The following is a 17,845-nucleotide window of genomic DNA, read 5'->3' on the forward strand; positions in this document are numbered from 1 at the left end:
AAAATGCTTGGAGGATCATCAGAGACTCCAGCCACCCGAGTCATGGACTGTTCTCACTGCTACCATCAGGCAGGCGGTATCGCAGCATCAGGACCTGCACCAGCCAACTACATGACAGCTTCATACCCCAAGCAATCAGACTTTTTAACTGGTAAATGTCATGAAAACAGTCCAGAAAAAATATATTAAACATAAAAAACGTTGTATTATTATTATTCTTATCATTTAATTCTGTATCATGACAATTCAAGACATGTAAACCACACTTTCCCAATTCTCAGTAGTGCTCTTTATTTTTTTTTAAACTTTATATTTAATATTTTGTAATAATATTAATCAATTAAAATGATTCATAATTAGAATACGATTACTTTTTAATAATAAAAATAATAAATACAACAATAATAATGCAGATGGAATTGTTGTTTTAACTACAAGTTGCATTACAGTAATAATAATGAGAATTTTCACATGGCTGAAGAATATTGGAGGAAAATTACATTGAAAAAGTCCTTTCATTTTTGGCAAAATATAACTTCTTACTTTAATTCTTTTGTTTTTAGAGAAAAATAAAACCAAGACATTTCTTCATAATATTTTCTTATTTCATTGCTATCCAGTGAACAGTCAGTAATGAGACTCATTTAGATTTACAGATCTGAAGTTTTTGTAAACAGCATCTGTACGATAATTGCTTTTTATGGCAACACAGCGATCATGAGTACTGCAATTTCTCATACTGGGTGTGTACTACTAAAAGTACAGACATGAACTGTCTTGTGTTATTGCAGACACTGCAGCAGGTGCTCTAAATGTGTCTAGTATATAAAGGGTGAAATGTCACACACGCACACACACGAAAAACTGTGGAAATGCTGCCCTCTCCTGGTCTCCCTTTAAAAATAATAACAATAACGATACTACATAAATAATATACATGCATGCAGTAGGGACACAGAGTGAAAACGCTTTCATTTTGTATTTTTCTAATTACATTTTTATTATTATTACCAATCCCTTATCAGCATAACACTTTGAGCAAAAATCATGTTAACTAAATGTTTGACATTTTAAAGAATTTCTTAGTATTTGTTGTCTCCTTTTTGTATGTGCAAAATTAGATGAGCCATGCTATCCCAGCATGATATTTGACCTGTACAAAGGAGTTAACATGGTCAATGTAACAAATTAGCTTATATTTGATAGGTTACTTAAAAATAGTGCGGAGTTTATTTTTAACTTTCAGACTCCACTGTCTAATATTATGATGATCTATATATAAAATGCAGGATAAATCAACACACATTCTAACAATCACTTTTCTTAGAGTTGTATAGAAATATTAAATGTCCCCTTATTGTGTTATGACACAAAGTCATATAATTCTGACTAAATAAATGTATATTCAACCCTAACTTGTAAATAAGTATGAAATATGACTTACAGGCCTCATAAGAGGCTACAAAAATCAGCTGTACTCTCAATTTAAAACCGATTTCCAAGTTATCTAAATATATAGCATTGTGGTGATAAATGAGAATCTCAAAAGGCAGCAGACTCCAAGGTAAGCCCACCAAAAAAAGTAACTCTACAGTACATGAATATACAGAATGTTACATTTTATATGATAAACATATATGAAAACAATACTGACTCATGTCTACATTGTTTTTTCTGTATCCAAATTAACTGATAAATATAAAGCATGTAAACTCATAGGATAGTATCGCTTTTTAAAAAATACACTCTTCTACTATTGCTTTGGTGCGAACGATGTTGGACCAGATGTTTGGAACGAGAAGGAGCAGTCAGCCACTATCTCGACTGAACACTTTGTGCCACAACAGTCTTTTAAATCAGTTTATTGGTCTTGCTTACTTCCTCCCTAAAAACCTAGCTGTGCTCAAAGGCCAAAGATCTCATCACTGTTTGATGCATTTCCATTGGTCTTGTCCCAGTCGGGATCAGAGGTCCAACCATGAGGGGTCATCCCAATGTCCACGACCTGGGGGTTAGTACGAGACTCAGCAAGTCTACGGGAAAAAAAGAGACAGACCAACATAAAATTTCTGTATAACTGTAGTGATACAAGTGCACCGGTGGGGTTCAAAAGAAAATCTGGGACTCAAAATCTAATTTAAACCTGCAAAGAGAACGATAATGGATTTTTAAAAATATAAAACAAGGAAAAAGTTGAAAAATTCATTTTAGATTCTGCCAATACTAATAAAAAAAGCTCTACAAAATAAAATTATTTCCACAAGAGGTTGGCACAATGTGGTTGATAGCTATGCTACTTACAATGTTACTTACAGTTGAAGTCAGACGTTTACATACACCTTAGCCAAATACATTTAAACTCAGTTTTTCACAATTCCTGACATTTAATCCTAGAAAACATTCCCTGTCTTAAGTCATTTAGGATCACTACTTTATATTAAGTATGTGAAATGTCAGAATAATAGTAGATAGTAATACCTAATAGCTTTTATTTCTTTCATCACATTCCCAGTGGGACAGAAATGTACATTCAGTTTGTTAGTATTTGGTAGAATTGTCTTTAACTTGTGTCAAACATTTTGGGTAGCCTTCCACAAGATTCTCACCATAAGATGCTGTAAATTTGGCCCATTCCTCTAGACAGAACTGGTGTAACTGAGTCAGGTTTGTAGGCCTCTTTGCTCGCACACGCTTTTCCAGTTCTGCCCACAAATTTTCTATCGGATTGAGGTAAGGACTTTGCGATGGCCAATCCAATACCTTGACTTTGTTGTACTTAAGACATTTTGCCACAACCTTGGAGGAATGCTGCTTGGGGTCATTGTCCATTTGGAAGAACCATTTGTGACAAGCTTTAACTTCCTGGCTGATGTCTTGACATGTTGCTTCAATATATCCATATAATTAAAGATGATGCCATCATCTATTTTGTGATGTGCACCAGTCCCTCCTGCAGCAAAGCACCCCCACAACATGATGCTGCCACCCCCATGCTTCACGGTTGGGATGGTGTTCTTTGGCTTGCAAGCATCACTCTTTTCCCTCCAAACATAACTATGGCCATTATGGCCAAACAGTAAAATCTTTGTTTCATTAGACCAGAGGACATTTCTGCAAAAAAGTAAGATCTTTGTCCCCATGTACACTTGTAAACTGTAGTCTGGCTTTTTTATGGCGGTTTTGGAGCAGTGGGTTCTTCCTTGTTGTGAAGCCATTCAGGTTATGTCGATATAGGATTTGTTTTACTGTGGATATATATACTCGTCTACCTGTTTCCACCAGCTTCTTCACAAGGTAGTTTTCTGTTGTTCTGGGATTGATTTGCACTTTCGCACCAAACTGCATTCATCTCTAGGAGACCAAAATGTGTCTCCTTCCTGAGCGGTATGATGGCTGCGTGGTTCCATGGTGTTTGTACAGATGAACGTGGTACCATCAAGCGTTTGCTCCCAAGGATGAACCAGACTTGTGGAGGTCCACAATTCTTTTGAGGTCTTGGCTGATTTCTTTTGATTCTCCCATGATGCAAAGCAAAGAGGCACTGAGTTTGAAGGTAGGCCTAAAAATACATCCACAGGTACACCTCCAATTCAGTACACCTCCTATCAGAAGCTAACTGTCTAATTTTCTGGAATTTTCCAAGCTGCTTAAAAGGACTTAGTGAATTGCCACTGGAATTGTGATATAGTCAGTTAAAAGTGAAACAGTCTGTCTGTAAGCAATTGTTGGAAAAATTACTTGTCATGCAAAGTAGATGCATGAACTATAGTTTGCCAAAACTATAGTTTGCTAATATTAAATCTGTGGAGTGGTTAAAAAATTATTTTTACTGACTTCAAGCTAAGTGTATGTAAAATTCTGACTTCAATTGTATATGCAGAACTATAAGATTTATTTGTTAGGTTATAGGCCATGCAGTATCAATGTTATGATATTACACTTTTTACTAAGTGTTATGCTCAGGAATAAATAATAGTTGCTGATTAGGATGAAAATCACAAACTGAAAACACACAAATAACCAATATATATACAGTGAGGAAAATAAGTATTTGAACACCCTGCTATTTTGCAAGTTCTCCCACTTAGAAATCATGGAGGGGTCTGAAATTGTCATCGTAGGTGCATGTCCACTGTGAGAGACATAATCTAAAAAAAAAATCCAGAAATCACAATGTATGATTTTTTAACTATTTATTTGTATGATACAGCTGCAAATAAGTATTTGAACACCTGAGAAAATCAATGTTAATATTTGGTACAGTAGCCTTTGTTTGCAATTACAGAGGTCAAACGTTTCCTGTAGTTTTTCACCAGGTTTGCACACACTGCAGGAGGGATTTTGGCCCACTCCTCCACACAGATCTTCTCTAGATCAGTCAGGTTTCTGGGCTGTCGCTGAGAAACACGGAGTTTGAGCTCCCTCCAAAGATTCTCTATTGGGTATAGGTCTGGAGACTGGCTAGGCCACGCCAGAACCTTGATATGCTTCTTACAGAGCCACTCCTTGGTTATCCTGGCTGTGTGCTTCGGGTCATTGTCATGTTGGAAGACCCAGCCTCGACCCATCTTCAATGCTCTAACTGAGGGAAGGAGGTTGTTCCCCAAAATCTCGCGATACATGGCCCCGGTCATCCTCTCCTTAATACAGTGCAGTCAGCCCTGTCCCATGTGCAGAAAAACACCCCCAAAGCATGATGCTACCACCCCCATGCTTCACAGTAGGGATGGTGTTCTTGGGATGGTACTCATCATTCTTCTTCCTCCAAACACGGTTAGTGGAATTATGACCAAAAAGTTCTATTTTGGTCTCATCTGACCACATGACTTTCTCCCATGACTCCTCTGGATCATCCAAATGGTCATTGGCAAACTTAAGACGGGCCTTGACATGTGCTGGTTTAAGCAGGGGAACCTTCCGTGCCATGCATGATTTCAAACCATGACGTCTTAGTGTATTACCAACAGTAACCTTGGAAACGGTGGTCCCAGCTCTTTTCAGGTCATTGACCAGCTCCTCCCGTGTAGTTCTGGGCTGATTTCTCACCTTTCTTAGGATCATTGAGACCCCACGAGGTGAGATCTTGCATGGAGCCCCAGTCCAAGGGAGACTGACAGTCATGTTTAGCTTCTTCCATTTTCTAATGATTGCTCCAACAGTGGACCTTTTTTCACCAAGCTGCTTGGCAATTTCCCCGTAGCCCTTTCCAGCCTTGTGGAGGTGTACAATTTTGTCTCTAGTGTCTTTGGACAGCTCTTTGGTCTTGGTCATGTTAGTAGTTGGATTCTTACTGATTGTATGGGGTGGACAGGTGTCTTTATGCAGCTAACGACCTCAAACAGGTGCATCTAATTTAGGATAATAAATGGAGTGGAGGTGGACATTTTAAAGGCAGACTAACAGGTCTTTGAGGGTCAGAATTCTAGCTGATAGACAGGTGTTCAAATACTTATTTGCAGCTGTATCATACAAATAAATAGTTAAAAAATCATACATTGTGATTTCTGGATTTTTTTTTTGGATTATGTCTCTCACAGTGGACATGCACCTACGATGACAATTTTAGACCCCTCCATGTTTTCTAAGTGGGAGAACTTGCAAAATAGCAGGGTGTTCAAATACTTATTTTCCTCACTGTATATAACCAAAATAATACAAAACTGGCTAGGCTGAAGTTGGTGGGAAATTGAAAGACAACAAAATCAGGATAAATAAAAAATAATGAAGTTCAAAGTCTTGAAATTAAAAATGGACCAGTGCAGAACCGTGCCAATAAATTCACTAATAGATATGTCTGTTGGGTCAGTAACGATCCAGAAGGCTTTGTTTTTTCTTGCATTGGGTTGATCAATGTACTGTTCAGTGGCAGGGTTCTGGAGGATGGCAGGGGGCAGGAATGATGTTACATAAACTGATGGACACAATGGTTGAATTAGACTTAGGTAAGGGGTTGGTAAAGGTGAGTTTGGATTGGTTTGGTACAGGACTAGCACTTGTTACCTGGAGAGTACTCATAGCTATCCAGACTGCAGCTAGGAACAAAAAGAAAAGGACAAAAATCAAGGGTTTCGGTGCTACAGGATGTTTCTCTATATATTCCTCTTTTGAAACCAAATGTAAATTGTGGTGACAAAGCATAAAACAGAAAGAGCTTGATCGTAGAAATGATCATACAAATAATTTTACAGTAGTTAGTTTCCTCAGAGTATTGTAATTCAAATAGTACTTGACAATTTTCATAGATCTAAAAGTGATCTGGAGTAATAAGTAGTGACTCATGCAGACTCATGTATTAAACTTAATATAGTTATTGTTGCAATGTTTAAATTTGATGCAGAATGCAATGGGACTTTAATATCAGACATTTTATTTACTATTATATTATATTATAATATATAAATAATAATTGCCTCCATGTCCTCACTGACCCTGGAAGCTTGCAACATGAATTTGTGAATACTAAACATTGCAACTGCACATCAGATTATCAAAGGTGATTGTGTAAAAAGCGATTGTCTAAAAGTAACAAGATCAATATAAAAACATGTTAGACCAACAATATTCTCCCAAATGTTGTCGCAACTAGCCTAACAGACTTGTCTGAACAAACAATTTCACATTGAACAAAGTTGCTGATTTGCAATTTTCAGCATGCATTGCAACATGAATAAATTATGCGGTTAGTGTTGGCTTATTTTTTTGGTGTTTGCTGACTTTATGCTGTTTTTGTTGTTTTTTTGTTGCCACTGTTAGTCAGTTGTTGTGTGGTGAAGTTATGAGCTCATCTTTTAACTTAGAGATGGTTCACGCAAAAATGAAAATTCTGTCATGATTTACTCACCCTCCTGACATCCCAGATGTGTATGACTTTCTTCTGCAGAACACAAATTAAGATTTTTTTAGAAGAATATTTCAGCTCTGTATGTCCATACAATGCAAGTGAATGATGACAAAAACTTTGAAGCTCCAAAATTCACATAAAACGAGGGAGCATAAAAGTAATCCATAGGACTCCAGTAATTAAATCCATATCTTCAGACATGATATGATAGGTGTGGGTGAGAAACAGATCAATATTTAAGTAATGTTTTTATCATAAATTCTCCTCCCTGCCCAGTTGAGGGTGATATGATCGAAGAATGTTAATCACCAAACACAGAAGGAGAATGTAAAAGCGAAAGCCAAGTTGACTGAGCAGGGAGGAGAATTTTTAGTAAAACAAAAGGGCTCAAATATTTCTCACCCACACCTATCATATCACTTAAGAAGATATGGATTTAATCACCAGAGTCGTCTGGATTACTTTTATGTTGCCCTTAAATGGATTTTCGAGCTTCAATATTTTGGCACCTATTCACATACATAGTATGGACCTACAGATTTGAAATATTCTTCTAAAAATCATTGTTTGTGTTCAGCAGATGAAAAACATTCATACATATCTGGGATGGTACGAGGGTGAGTAAATTATGAGTTTTCATTTTTGGGTGAACTGTGGCAGTGGGGGCATGGTTGAGCATCCATCCGGAGAGAGAGAAAGTGGTAAGGGTGTACCACAACTGAGCGCTATAATGTCTAACACCTGTTTCTGATTGCAGTAAGCACTGGGAAGAGCTATAAAAAGGGACCACGCCAGGAACAAGGAGAGATGCACGTGGCCGAGCTGCACGTGGCCGAGCTGCACGTTTGTTTATGTTTGTTTTAAGTTTACCATTATACTTTATATTTACCGTTCAGCTGGTTCCCACCTCCTCCTTGCCCGTCCTTTATGTGTTACACAAACACTTTAATTCGATTTGTAGATTGTCACTGTCATTGAGGTCTGAGTGTTACAGGTTGAGGTCTATTGGGTCTATGTCAAAATTGTATGACCTACCTGGCAAGAGACGTCTCTCTTCAGAGGCAAAGATTGCAGTTAACTTCATGTAAAAGTATTTTAAATGGTGACAAAATTAAAATTCTTGTGTTGCAAATTGACAGTTGGCTAAACAAGAAATTAGTAGTTAATAAAATTTAGTTTTTTTGTTTTTAGTGAACAAATAAATTCAAATTGATTAAACAAAGAAATGTTAGGACAATTATTAAGACACTTTTAGAGAGGACTCAAATCTTACTGCATGATGTTGCCTTGATGTTTTTTAAGTTTGCTCAACAACAGTATATATTGTTGTTGAGCAATCTTGAAAAAAAATATCAAGGTGACAAATGCTGTAACATTAATAATTGTCCTAACATTGCATTGTTTAATCAAATAAAATGTTTACAGTGCATAGCAATGTAAATCCCAAGTATTTAAAAGTTACTAAAAGCATTTATGAAGTTACAGTGACAAGCGATGCTAGATGACAATTCAGCACTGCACAAACAGGTGTAAATTGTTTAGTAGATCTAAGAAGTTCAGGACAAAGCAGGTACTTCAAGCCAGCAGCTGATCCTGAAGGCTGAACTATTCTGATGTCACAACTGGAAAGTTTGAGTGAGTAATAGTAATATATGGTGTTCAATATCTGATACAGGGACAAAGCTTCAAAAAGCCTGAATGGTCAGTAACATTATTGGTCCCTTGCCCAGGTCCACAACTAAAAAAAAAATATGGTCAGATTTTTGGCCAGTAAAAGTATTTTTGGTGTAAAGATCAGGACAGGTCTACTAAATCATAATTTTCCATCCTCACAATTTTAAGTCTTCAAGACTAGGAGCAGACAGAAAAAAAAGGAAGCTTGTTGGAAAAACATTTCATGTTCAGCATCTCTGGTGGATTCAATCAAATAAAATGGAAAGCACTTGTACTCATAAAGCCCAAATATTCAGGTCAGGTTTATTGTATATGCCATCAGAAATAAATCATGAAGACCAACTGCATTTCCAGGGTGACTAATATCCTGCCAAACTACTGTTATTGAAAGCTTTGCTTTGGCTCTGTGGAGAACAAACATAAGTTAAGAAAAAATAAAGAATTTGTCTCATGAGACCCATGTTCTATGGGGAATTGTTTCAGTTTGTTTATTAATCAAAGGCCTAGAAGTCATTCTGTGTGAACTATACATATTTCAAGTGATTGCAATGCAATCTTTCAATAAAAATACAAAAAACACAGGGAAAGATTGGATCTTGAGATTTTTCTTTTAACATGCAGCTCACTTCTCAAAGATTTGCCCTTCCTGCCCTCACTAAAGAGAGATAGGATATTTAGACGAGACAGAAGCTCGTGAGAGGAGATAAAACGGCTTTGGCTGCCACATACCTTGAAAAAGCTTCTTCCAGACCATCATCCATCTCCTGAAAGAGAAACCAAATGGTAGTTCTTCTTAAGTACATTGCAAAAAGATGCACAAAGATTATAGTCAGCAGTTTGGAAATCTACTTTCAAATGTGCAGATTACAACATGTCCAAAACTGTCTTGGAGAAGATCTTACCCATACGGTGGTGGTGTTGTTATTGTTGGGTTCAGTGTGGTTGTCCACTTTTTCCACGATAACATCAATGTCCAACAGGTTCTCTGTAGCCACAGCTAAATGAGACATGCAGTTCATTAATATCAAATTGTTAAAGGGATAATTCACCCAAACATTTAATTTCAGTCACCCTCATGAATTACCATTTAAACAGTAAAATTCACAGGTTTGACTAATGCCACTGGTTGTTTTATGACTGATCACAATGAGACAAGTTTAAATATGCAGTGCACCAATGAGATTTGAGAGCTGTGGTTAAAATTCTCCTGAGTTCAATGAAAGAATGAAAGTCAAACAGGTTTGGAATGACATGAGTATGACTAAATGAAGACCAATTTCATTTTTGGGTAAACTACTCCATTGATGACTTGAATTTAACCATGCGCCTTTAGTGTTTTGTACCTCCTCCCTTCAGGCTGGTCATACTGACTGATCTCTCAGACTGTGAGCTGTTGGATGTCTCTCCAACTGAATCCCACTTCACACGCTGCTCTCTCTCTGAATGCAGAGTGACAAAACATTATATAAATCACACAGCAAGTAGTCTTTAGGTTGAGTTCACTTGGCAGTCTCATCACATCACTTTAGAAACTATTCAACAAGTACAAGGATTTCTTGGAAGGTAATCTGGCTCCTATTCACCAAATACAAAAAACACTTAGTTCTACAATAGCAAGAGGCGACAGAGAAAATGGTCTGCAGATTACAATCCATCATGACAGAAACAATGACCTCAAAGACCTCATCAGGAGGGCATATTCTTAAAAATGCAACATGACAGATTATATTCCCCTTGTGTCCTATTATCTTCTATGACAGCTCTATATTGCCATTATATTGTTTTGGCAAAGGTTTGTTTCAGGGGCTTTGTGGAGCGATATTACACTCTGTACCTTCTTTGGCAACCTCCCAGAACTCGAGGGCCACTCTGAAGGCCTGAGCCACTGTTAGCGTGACGGCCTGGGCCTGAGAGAACACAACGAGACAGGAAAGTCACACAGGAATGGTAGAGGGACATGTTTTTGTGCATTTTTCTAAAACATCAGAACTATGTTAAAAAGCACATGTGTATGTATGTGCATACATCACAATAATAAAAGAAAATTGCAAACTTTTGTGAACAATGCATTGTAATGTAAGGGTTTATTTTGTGATAATGACTGGCTTACTGTACATTACTCCACTCATTAGGCAGCATCTTACCAAGTAAATAAATAATGCGCATAAATAGTGATTTGAGTTTAAATTATTTGATAATATTAGAAGACGATTACTATGGAATGATTCCATAGACATGAAACTTGCATCAGTACTGTATATAGGAAATCCTGGGACAACAGCCAATTATTAAAAGGAATAATTAGCCCGAAAAAATAAAGAATAGATCTCATCATTGACAAAAAACAAAAAGGACACCAGAAAGCGGCTTATTGTGAGAAAATGGCTTATTGCGAGAAAACAGCATTCCCGTTTACATGCACTGTAAAAGTGGCGTAATCTACACCTATATACATGAGGCTCGGTCAGTAAGCACCTTTCTCAACAGCCATGTAATTTCTCCGCAACGCTTGTGTAAATAACAAACATGGGATAAAAGGAAGACTTAGCCATTTTATTCTCAATTGTTTCGCTTTATTTCCAGATATTCCAGAGTTGTTGAGGTGTTTGTTTCCTTCGTTTCTATCACAACCTGCAGCTGAATTGCAATGTAGTAGTGGGGATTCCCTTCTTACCTAAAACTCCTGGATCCCCCCAACGTACGAGTGCAAATGCTACCGTGAGGGACATTCTTTATTTTACAATGGTGTGTATAAATGGGTTTAGTTTATAGTGTATGTGTTTTCCCATTGTACTCCCAGTAGGGCTGAAACTATTAGTCAGCGTTAGCAATGTTATGAACAATATAATTTTTTTTTTTTTTTTTTTTTAAATAAACTTTTCCGTTGTCGAATAGTCGTTTCATCTCATTTAACTTAACATAAAAATCACATAAACCAATGAGGGTGCATGAGAGAAGCACCAGCCACAGTTTGTGTCTGATTGAGGAGAGGACGGAAACAGCTCACAATTCAGACTTTCCAAACAGCTTCAGGTGATGTAGATTGTAAAGTATTAGTAAATTATAAAAAAAAACAAAAACAAATAAGTACGTACAGAAGCCCTCCCGTTGTGAAATAAAGCAGAGCAGGAGCTGCCATTAAGCAAAACATGCTAGTCAGAGAGTCTCTAAAGGCAACACCTTGGTGAGTCTGCATTATATCTTAAATTAATCCTTAATTAAAGTTCAAATAATAAGGAAGCAGGTCATGTAAAGTACAAACTCTGAAACTGGCATTTCTCAGCGGCGCTTCTATGAGTCGCGTGAAGTGACCCAATCTAAGGGGGAGAGATTAAAACCGCACCCTGGCTGATGCCCACTTTGACCCCGTTTCCACATGGTGATCAGATCACATGTGGTCAGCACAAAATACAGGTCTAAACAGGGTCTAAAACTTTTGTGAACGGATCACAAAAAAAATAAATAAATAAATAAATAAATACTTATTTGGTCAAAAACGCATAACCACATCACATTTGAAGTGTAAACGCTAATCCATCCTGTCTGCATCCCGGCAGCAGCGAAGCTCCACCCCTTACCTGTCAATCAACTGCTGCACTAAAACATGAGTTTAAAATTTGCTGGTTACAAGTGGTTTAAAAGGAAATAAACGTTCGATACCATTAAAAAGAGTAAATATACACAAGCATGAGAACTTCACGTATCTTTTTCAATGTGTCTAAAATCAATGGATCTTTATGAGAAGCACGAGCATCTGCATCTCAGATTAATATAGGTAATCCACTAAAATAACAGACAATTCTGCTCAAAATGTTGATTTTGTGCTTGGATTAAATTTCAGCTATATCAGGGATAAATAGTGCAGCATTTTATAATTTTTTTTTTGTCTTTTCTGACTTCGTTTGATGATGACATGCATCAATCACTATGTCAGTGTTTTCTTGCAACAGAGTCCCTGCCCTCCAAATCCGATCATAAGTGGTCGCAGGAGACGTATTTAAGTGACCAGATGTAAACAGCCATGCGTCTCATCTGACCACATATGATCGGATCACCCGAGACGGATCTTAATACCAGGTGGAAATGGGGTATTTGGTGCAGGGATGCTTGTACTCATGGGTGCTTGATGAAAATGTGATGGCTCGCAACATATTGAATCATAATATGTGTCACGGTGTGTGTCTTATGGTAAAGAAATTTGACAATACGCAGCTTTATTAAGAAGAGAGTTAGAGTTGTTTTTTGTGAGTTAAAGATGACCAAAAAGGTGAGAGACATTTGATTTGTTTTTGTTTTGGCTTGTTTTCCAATATAAATATCTAAAACTCCTTGAACAATGAACATTTACTTTAGGAGCTATACTGTAGAAGAAAAAAAAAATTATCTGAGAATGTTGATATTTAGATTAGGTTGATATTTTGTTAATATTAGATGTTTAAATATTTTAAAATTCACCTAATTTACCTAAGCAACCTATTATATAACAACATATAAGATATCTATACTTCCTTTTAGAGAATAGATCTTGAACAGAAGTACATTTTTACTTTTCTGCACTGACATAATACACATACAAAATATACTTATATTCAAGATACATTCTCTGAAAGCTGTTCTTAATATCTTATATGTTGCTTCTCAATTAAATGTATATTGTTTTAAGGATTTTTAGCCATTTTTAATTGGAAACAAGACAAAATACTTAATAACAATCAAATTGTTTTATTTTTTACTTAATTAAACTTGATAAAATGTCATTTAGAGGCATTTTTTAAATATGATTTTGTCCTCTTTATTGTTAGCAAGCATGCTTAATACAACCTTTTAAGTCAAGGTACAAGCTGAATAGTCAATTAAGAGCGAATGATTAATCGTTGCAATACTAAAGTAGTTGAATAAGAATCGTTAGATTAGTTGATTATCAAAACAATCGTTCGTTGCAGCCCTAAATCACAGACACGTTTAATTATTTCCACTGTGTTAACTTGTTCTTGGGCTCCATCCTATGACGTTTGTTATCTCTTGTCTTTTCCACGCACTTACTTTCTTCAAACACCCATCAGAACGACGCTTATGCTCTAACATGACCACATTAAGCCACATTCAGAGAGAAACCTAGGTGTGTTAAACCACTTTCGCTTAATCTCTTAATCGGCACAAAGAAATCAGCATTCTAGTTGACACGATGTTTCAGAACGTCACTTTCTGCTAAAACCCTGGAATAAATAATTTTCAAAAAGTGCATTTAAATGTGGTCATTTACTCACCCTCATGACATCCCAGATGTTTATGACTTTCTTACATCTGCAGAACACAAAAGATTTTTAGAAGAACATTTTAGCTCTGTAGGTCCATATAATGCAGTGAATAGTGGCCAAAACTTTGAAGCTCTGATAGTCACATAAAAAAGGCAACACAAAAGTAATCCATACGACCAAAATGTAGCCTAACTCACTTTTCAACATGCATCTTGCCATTGCAGTCTCTAGGCACAATCTTGATTTCATGCTCAATTACTCTTCCAAGGGCTTGATGCATGTGCAGAGCGATTGATGGTGCTAGGAAGTGTAATCAAGCTTGAAATCACAATCGCCAAGAAGACTGCTGATGTCAAGACTTCTGGTGAAAAAGATACATTTTGGTTTGCTTTCACCCAAAACCGATTAGAGCGCTTCAGAAGACATGGATTAAACCACTTATGTCTTATGGATTTTATGCTGCATTTATTTGCTTCTTGGAGCTTCAAAGTTTTGTTCACCATTCTCTTGCATTGTATGGACCGATATTGGAGATATTCTTCTAAAAATCTTCATTTTGGGCTGAACTATCCTTTTAAGTTCAGCATCATTATACAAAAATAAATTAATTACTAATAATTGATAATAACTGAACACTGAATGCTGTGATTGACAAGTCAGAATCAAGTATTCCAGAAAGCCATGTAATAATCTTACTATATAATAAACTTCCAGAGTTGTGTGGTGTACCACCTGGGAGCACAGTATGCATAGCCCAAATTAAAAAAAAAAAAAAAAAAAAAACTGGCATAGATAAAACACATGCTTTGTTAACAGTTTCGGCCAAAATGAATGAATAAATGAAAGGATATGCACAAACACAAAGTGCTAAGAATGCTTGCACATCTAAACTTCAGTGTCTAGCCTCAACAGACATGTTAACATGCTTTTGAATGAGTACAGAGAGGAAGATGTCTTGTGCTATGACACAGATCAGAACAGCATGTCCTTAAATACACATGCAAATAAGAAAAATAATGGTCATTTTTCATCAGAAAACAGTAAAATCCTCACCACTTTCCGTTTGGCGCAGAGGAATGCGTGGCACTCTAGCGCCTCGTTCTGTTGGTTTTGGGCGATGAAAGCGAACACTTTGTCATGCATCTTGTCAGCTGTGCAGTAAGATATCCTGATGGAGACAAATACCAGCGCTAAGCACATGTAGTCGGTTTTGAGTAAATAAAGATATGTTGATGTTTTGCAGGGCAGATGTGAAGCAGACAGCGACTGTCTGCTCTGGAACTTCAAGGCCTATTTTCATGTATCAGTGCTGAAACAATGAAGAACTGAAGGCTACTGTTTTTCTTTAAACAAATATGGAAATTGGAGAGAAGAGCATGCTTCTATGTGGACAATAGGATCATCTAAAATACACTGGGAACATGCCATTTATGGAGACTACTGCTGGTCTCCTGCTGTGTGCTGTATTAGGTCTCTAGTGAGAAACATGGAGGTAAAACCACCCAGTAGTGTGTTTGTGTATGGCAAAACACTGTATGGACGGATAAATCATTGCTGCTGTAGGCCAGATTGCACACTTGTTTCTGGGAAAAAAGAAAAACATTCTTCTGATAATATAATGTGATTCAGTGGGACAGAGGTGAATATTAAGCAGTTGAAAATTAAAGAAGTTAAGATGTGTGGAAATCACCTGTATATGGAAATGTTCTCGATCAGCTGGTTGGACACACTGTCGCACAAGACAATTCCCTGAGGAGACACTTTCAAGGCTACTTTAGGCAGTTTCTTCCCACTGACTTTGGCCTAACAATAAAACCATAACAAAAGAGGTTTTTATCTGAGGAAAATGTGAGCGGTGTGACTTGCCCCCACCATTGTAGGGTATTCTGGATGACTTCAAGGGTGTAATGGGACTTAAATGCAAACAATTCACTTTTGTCAACAAATCGTATGGTTTCATGTGATACATTCATGTGCTGGACAAGATACACACAGTGTTTAACACTTAAGGGTGTCACACACTGGACGTGTCTGGCAAAACTTATCGAAACATCAAAAGCCACAACTTGTTTGTTAGATCCTATACCAACTAAGCTCTTAAAAGAGGTGTCTTCTGCAATCTCAGAACCTCTCCTTAATATCATTAACTCCTCGCTATGCTTAGGACATGTCCCAAGAAACTTTAAAATGGCAATTATCAAACCGCTTATTAAGCAGCCACAACTTGATCCTGGAGAACTTGCTAATTATAGACCGATTTCAAATCTCCCGTTTATGTCAAAAATACTAGAAAAGGTAGTATCCTCCCAATTATGTTCATTTCTACAGAGAAATAGTAGAATTTCAAGAAGAATTTCAATCAGGATTTAGGCCTCATCACAGTACAGAGACTGCACTTATCAGAGTTACAATGACTTGCTCTTATCAACTGATCGCGGCTGCATTTCTCTTCTAGTGCTTTTAGATCTTAGTGCTGCATTCGACACGATAGATCATGACATTCTCTTGAATAAGCTGGAGAATTATGTTGGAATTTGTGGAGTTGAATTAGCATGGTTTAGGTCATATTTAGCAGACCGCTACCATTTTGTTTATGTAAATGAGGAATTTTCAAACCAAACAAAAGTAAAATATGGAGTGCCACAGGGATCCGTTTTAGGGCATCTGCTTTTCTCTTTGTATATGCTTTCCCTGGGAGATATTATCAGGAATCATGGAATAAGTTTCCACTGCTATGCTGACGATACACAACTTTATATTTCTTCAAAACCTGATGAGATATCACAATTCTCTAAATTAGCAGAGTGTATCAATGAAATAAAATATTGGATGGACAGAAATTTCTTTCTACTCAATTCTGACAAAACAGACGTACTAATTATTGGACCAAAGAACTCTAAAAATAAGCCGCTAAAATATAATTTGACTCTAGATGGATGTACTGCTACATCATCTTCAACAGCGAAGAACTTAGGTGTTATATTTGATACCAATCTGTCCTTTGAAAATCAAATTACAAATATTTGTAGAACAGCATTCTTCCACCTAAGAAATATTGCTAAATTAAGGCACATGCTCTCTGTTGCTGATGCCGAAAAACGAATTCATGTATTCATGACCTCAAGACTAGATTATTGTAATGCATTACTGGGAGGATGTCCAGCAAGATCAATAAATACAATACAATTGTTCAAAATGCAGCAGCCAGAGTGCTAACAAGAACCAAGAAATATGATCATATTAGCCCCATTTTATCATCGTTACATTGGCTACCTGTTAAATTCCGTATTAATTTAAAAATTCTGTTAACTACATACAAAGCTTTGAATGGTCTATCTCCACAGTACTTAAGTGACCTTCTACCATGCTATATTCCAACACGTTCATTAAGATCGCAAAATTATGGCCTGTTAATAGTTCCTAGAATATCAAAATCCACAAAAGGAGGTAGATCTTTTTCATATTTGGCTCCTAAACTATGGAATAGTCTCCCTAACACTGTTCGAGATGCAGACACACTCTCTCAGTTTAAGTCTATACTAAAGACTCATCTATTTAGCCAGGTATACACATAATTTATCCTCCAACCCACAATTAGGCTGCTTTAGTTGGATCTGCCGGAACCAGAAACATTGAGCATGATCTCTAACTCTGCAATAAATTGAATGGCATCTATGCTAATAATATTTTGTTTCCATGTCTCAACCTCGGGACTCCTATCCTGAGGTCACCAGAACCGGCTGGATCCAGCTCCATTCCTGCTTCGTGTTGGACTCCACGGCTAAGTGTCGCTGAATGATGATGACTAAATGTAGCCGGTGCCAGCCAAACATCACTTCAGTCTATTATGATGGACTTCAGAGGATGAACTGGTGCCAACTCCAACCTGCATCACCTCAGTCTATTGATGGACTACGATCTTGAAATGGAATGGACTAACTATTGCCAACAAAAGCCTTCATCAGCCAATTAACAAGGACAATTGCATCTATGTGAACTTCTGCAATTAATCAAGGATGGACTTCAAAGACATTGGTCATTTATCTTACAGTTCAAACACAATCGATGTTTA

The 17,845-nt window shown here is 36.9% G+C and overlaps 1 protein-coding gene across 2 annotated transcripts in view; it reads right to left on the bottom strand.

The window, feature by feature from the left end:
• Nucleotides 1–1,018: 1,018 nt before the first annotated feature.
• The window catches only part of LOC127650165 (low density lipoprotein receptor adapter protein 1-A-like), a 28,403-nt gene continuing 11,576 nt past the window's right edge, over nt 1,019–17,845 (bottom strand). For both annotated transcript variants that reach the window (XM_052135399.1, XM_052135398.1), the window contains exons 3-9: nt 15,464–15,576; nt 14,827–14,941; nt 10,350–10,422; nt 9,859–9,954; nt 9,418–9,512; nt 9,245–9,279; nt 1,019–2,033 (exon numbers count right to left, since the gene is read on the bottom strand). In XM_052135399.1, the coding sequence (XP_051991359.1) occupies nt 1,904–2,033; nt 9,245–9,279; nt 9,418–9,512; nt 9,859–9,954; nt 10,350–10,422; nt 14,827–14,941; nt 15,464–15,576 (657 nt within the window). In that variant the 3' untranslated portion in view covers nt 1,019–1,903. The remainder of the gene's footprint in view (nt 2,034–9,244; nt 9,280–9,417; nt 9,513–9,858; nt 9,955–10,349; nt 10,423–14,826; nt 14,942–15,463; nt 15,577–17,845) is intronic.

The sequence above is a fragment of the Xyrauchen texanus genome, chromosome 10 (genome assembly GCF_025860055.1).
Source record: "Xyrauchen texanus isolate HMW12.3.18 chromosome 10, RBS_HiC_50CHRs, whole genome shotgun sequence".
Taxonomy (NCBI): domain Eukaryota; kingdom Metazoa; phylum Chordata; class Actinopteri; order Cypriniformes; family Catostomidae; genus Xyrauchen; species Xyrauchen texanus.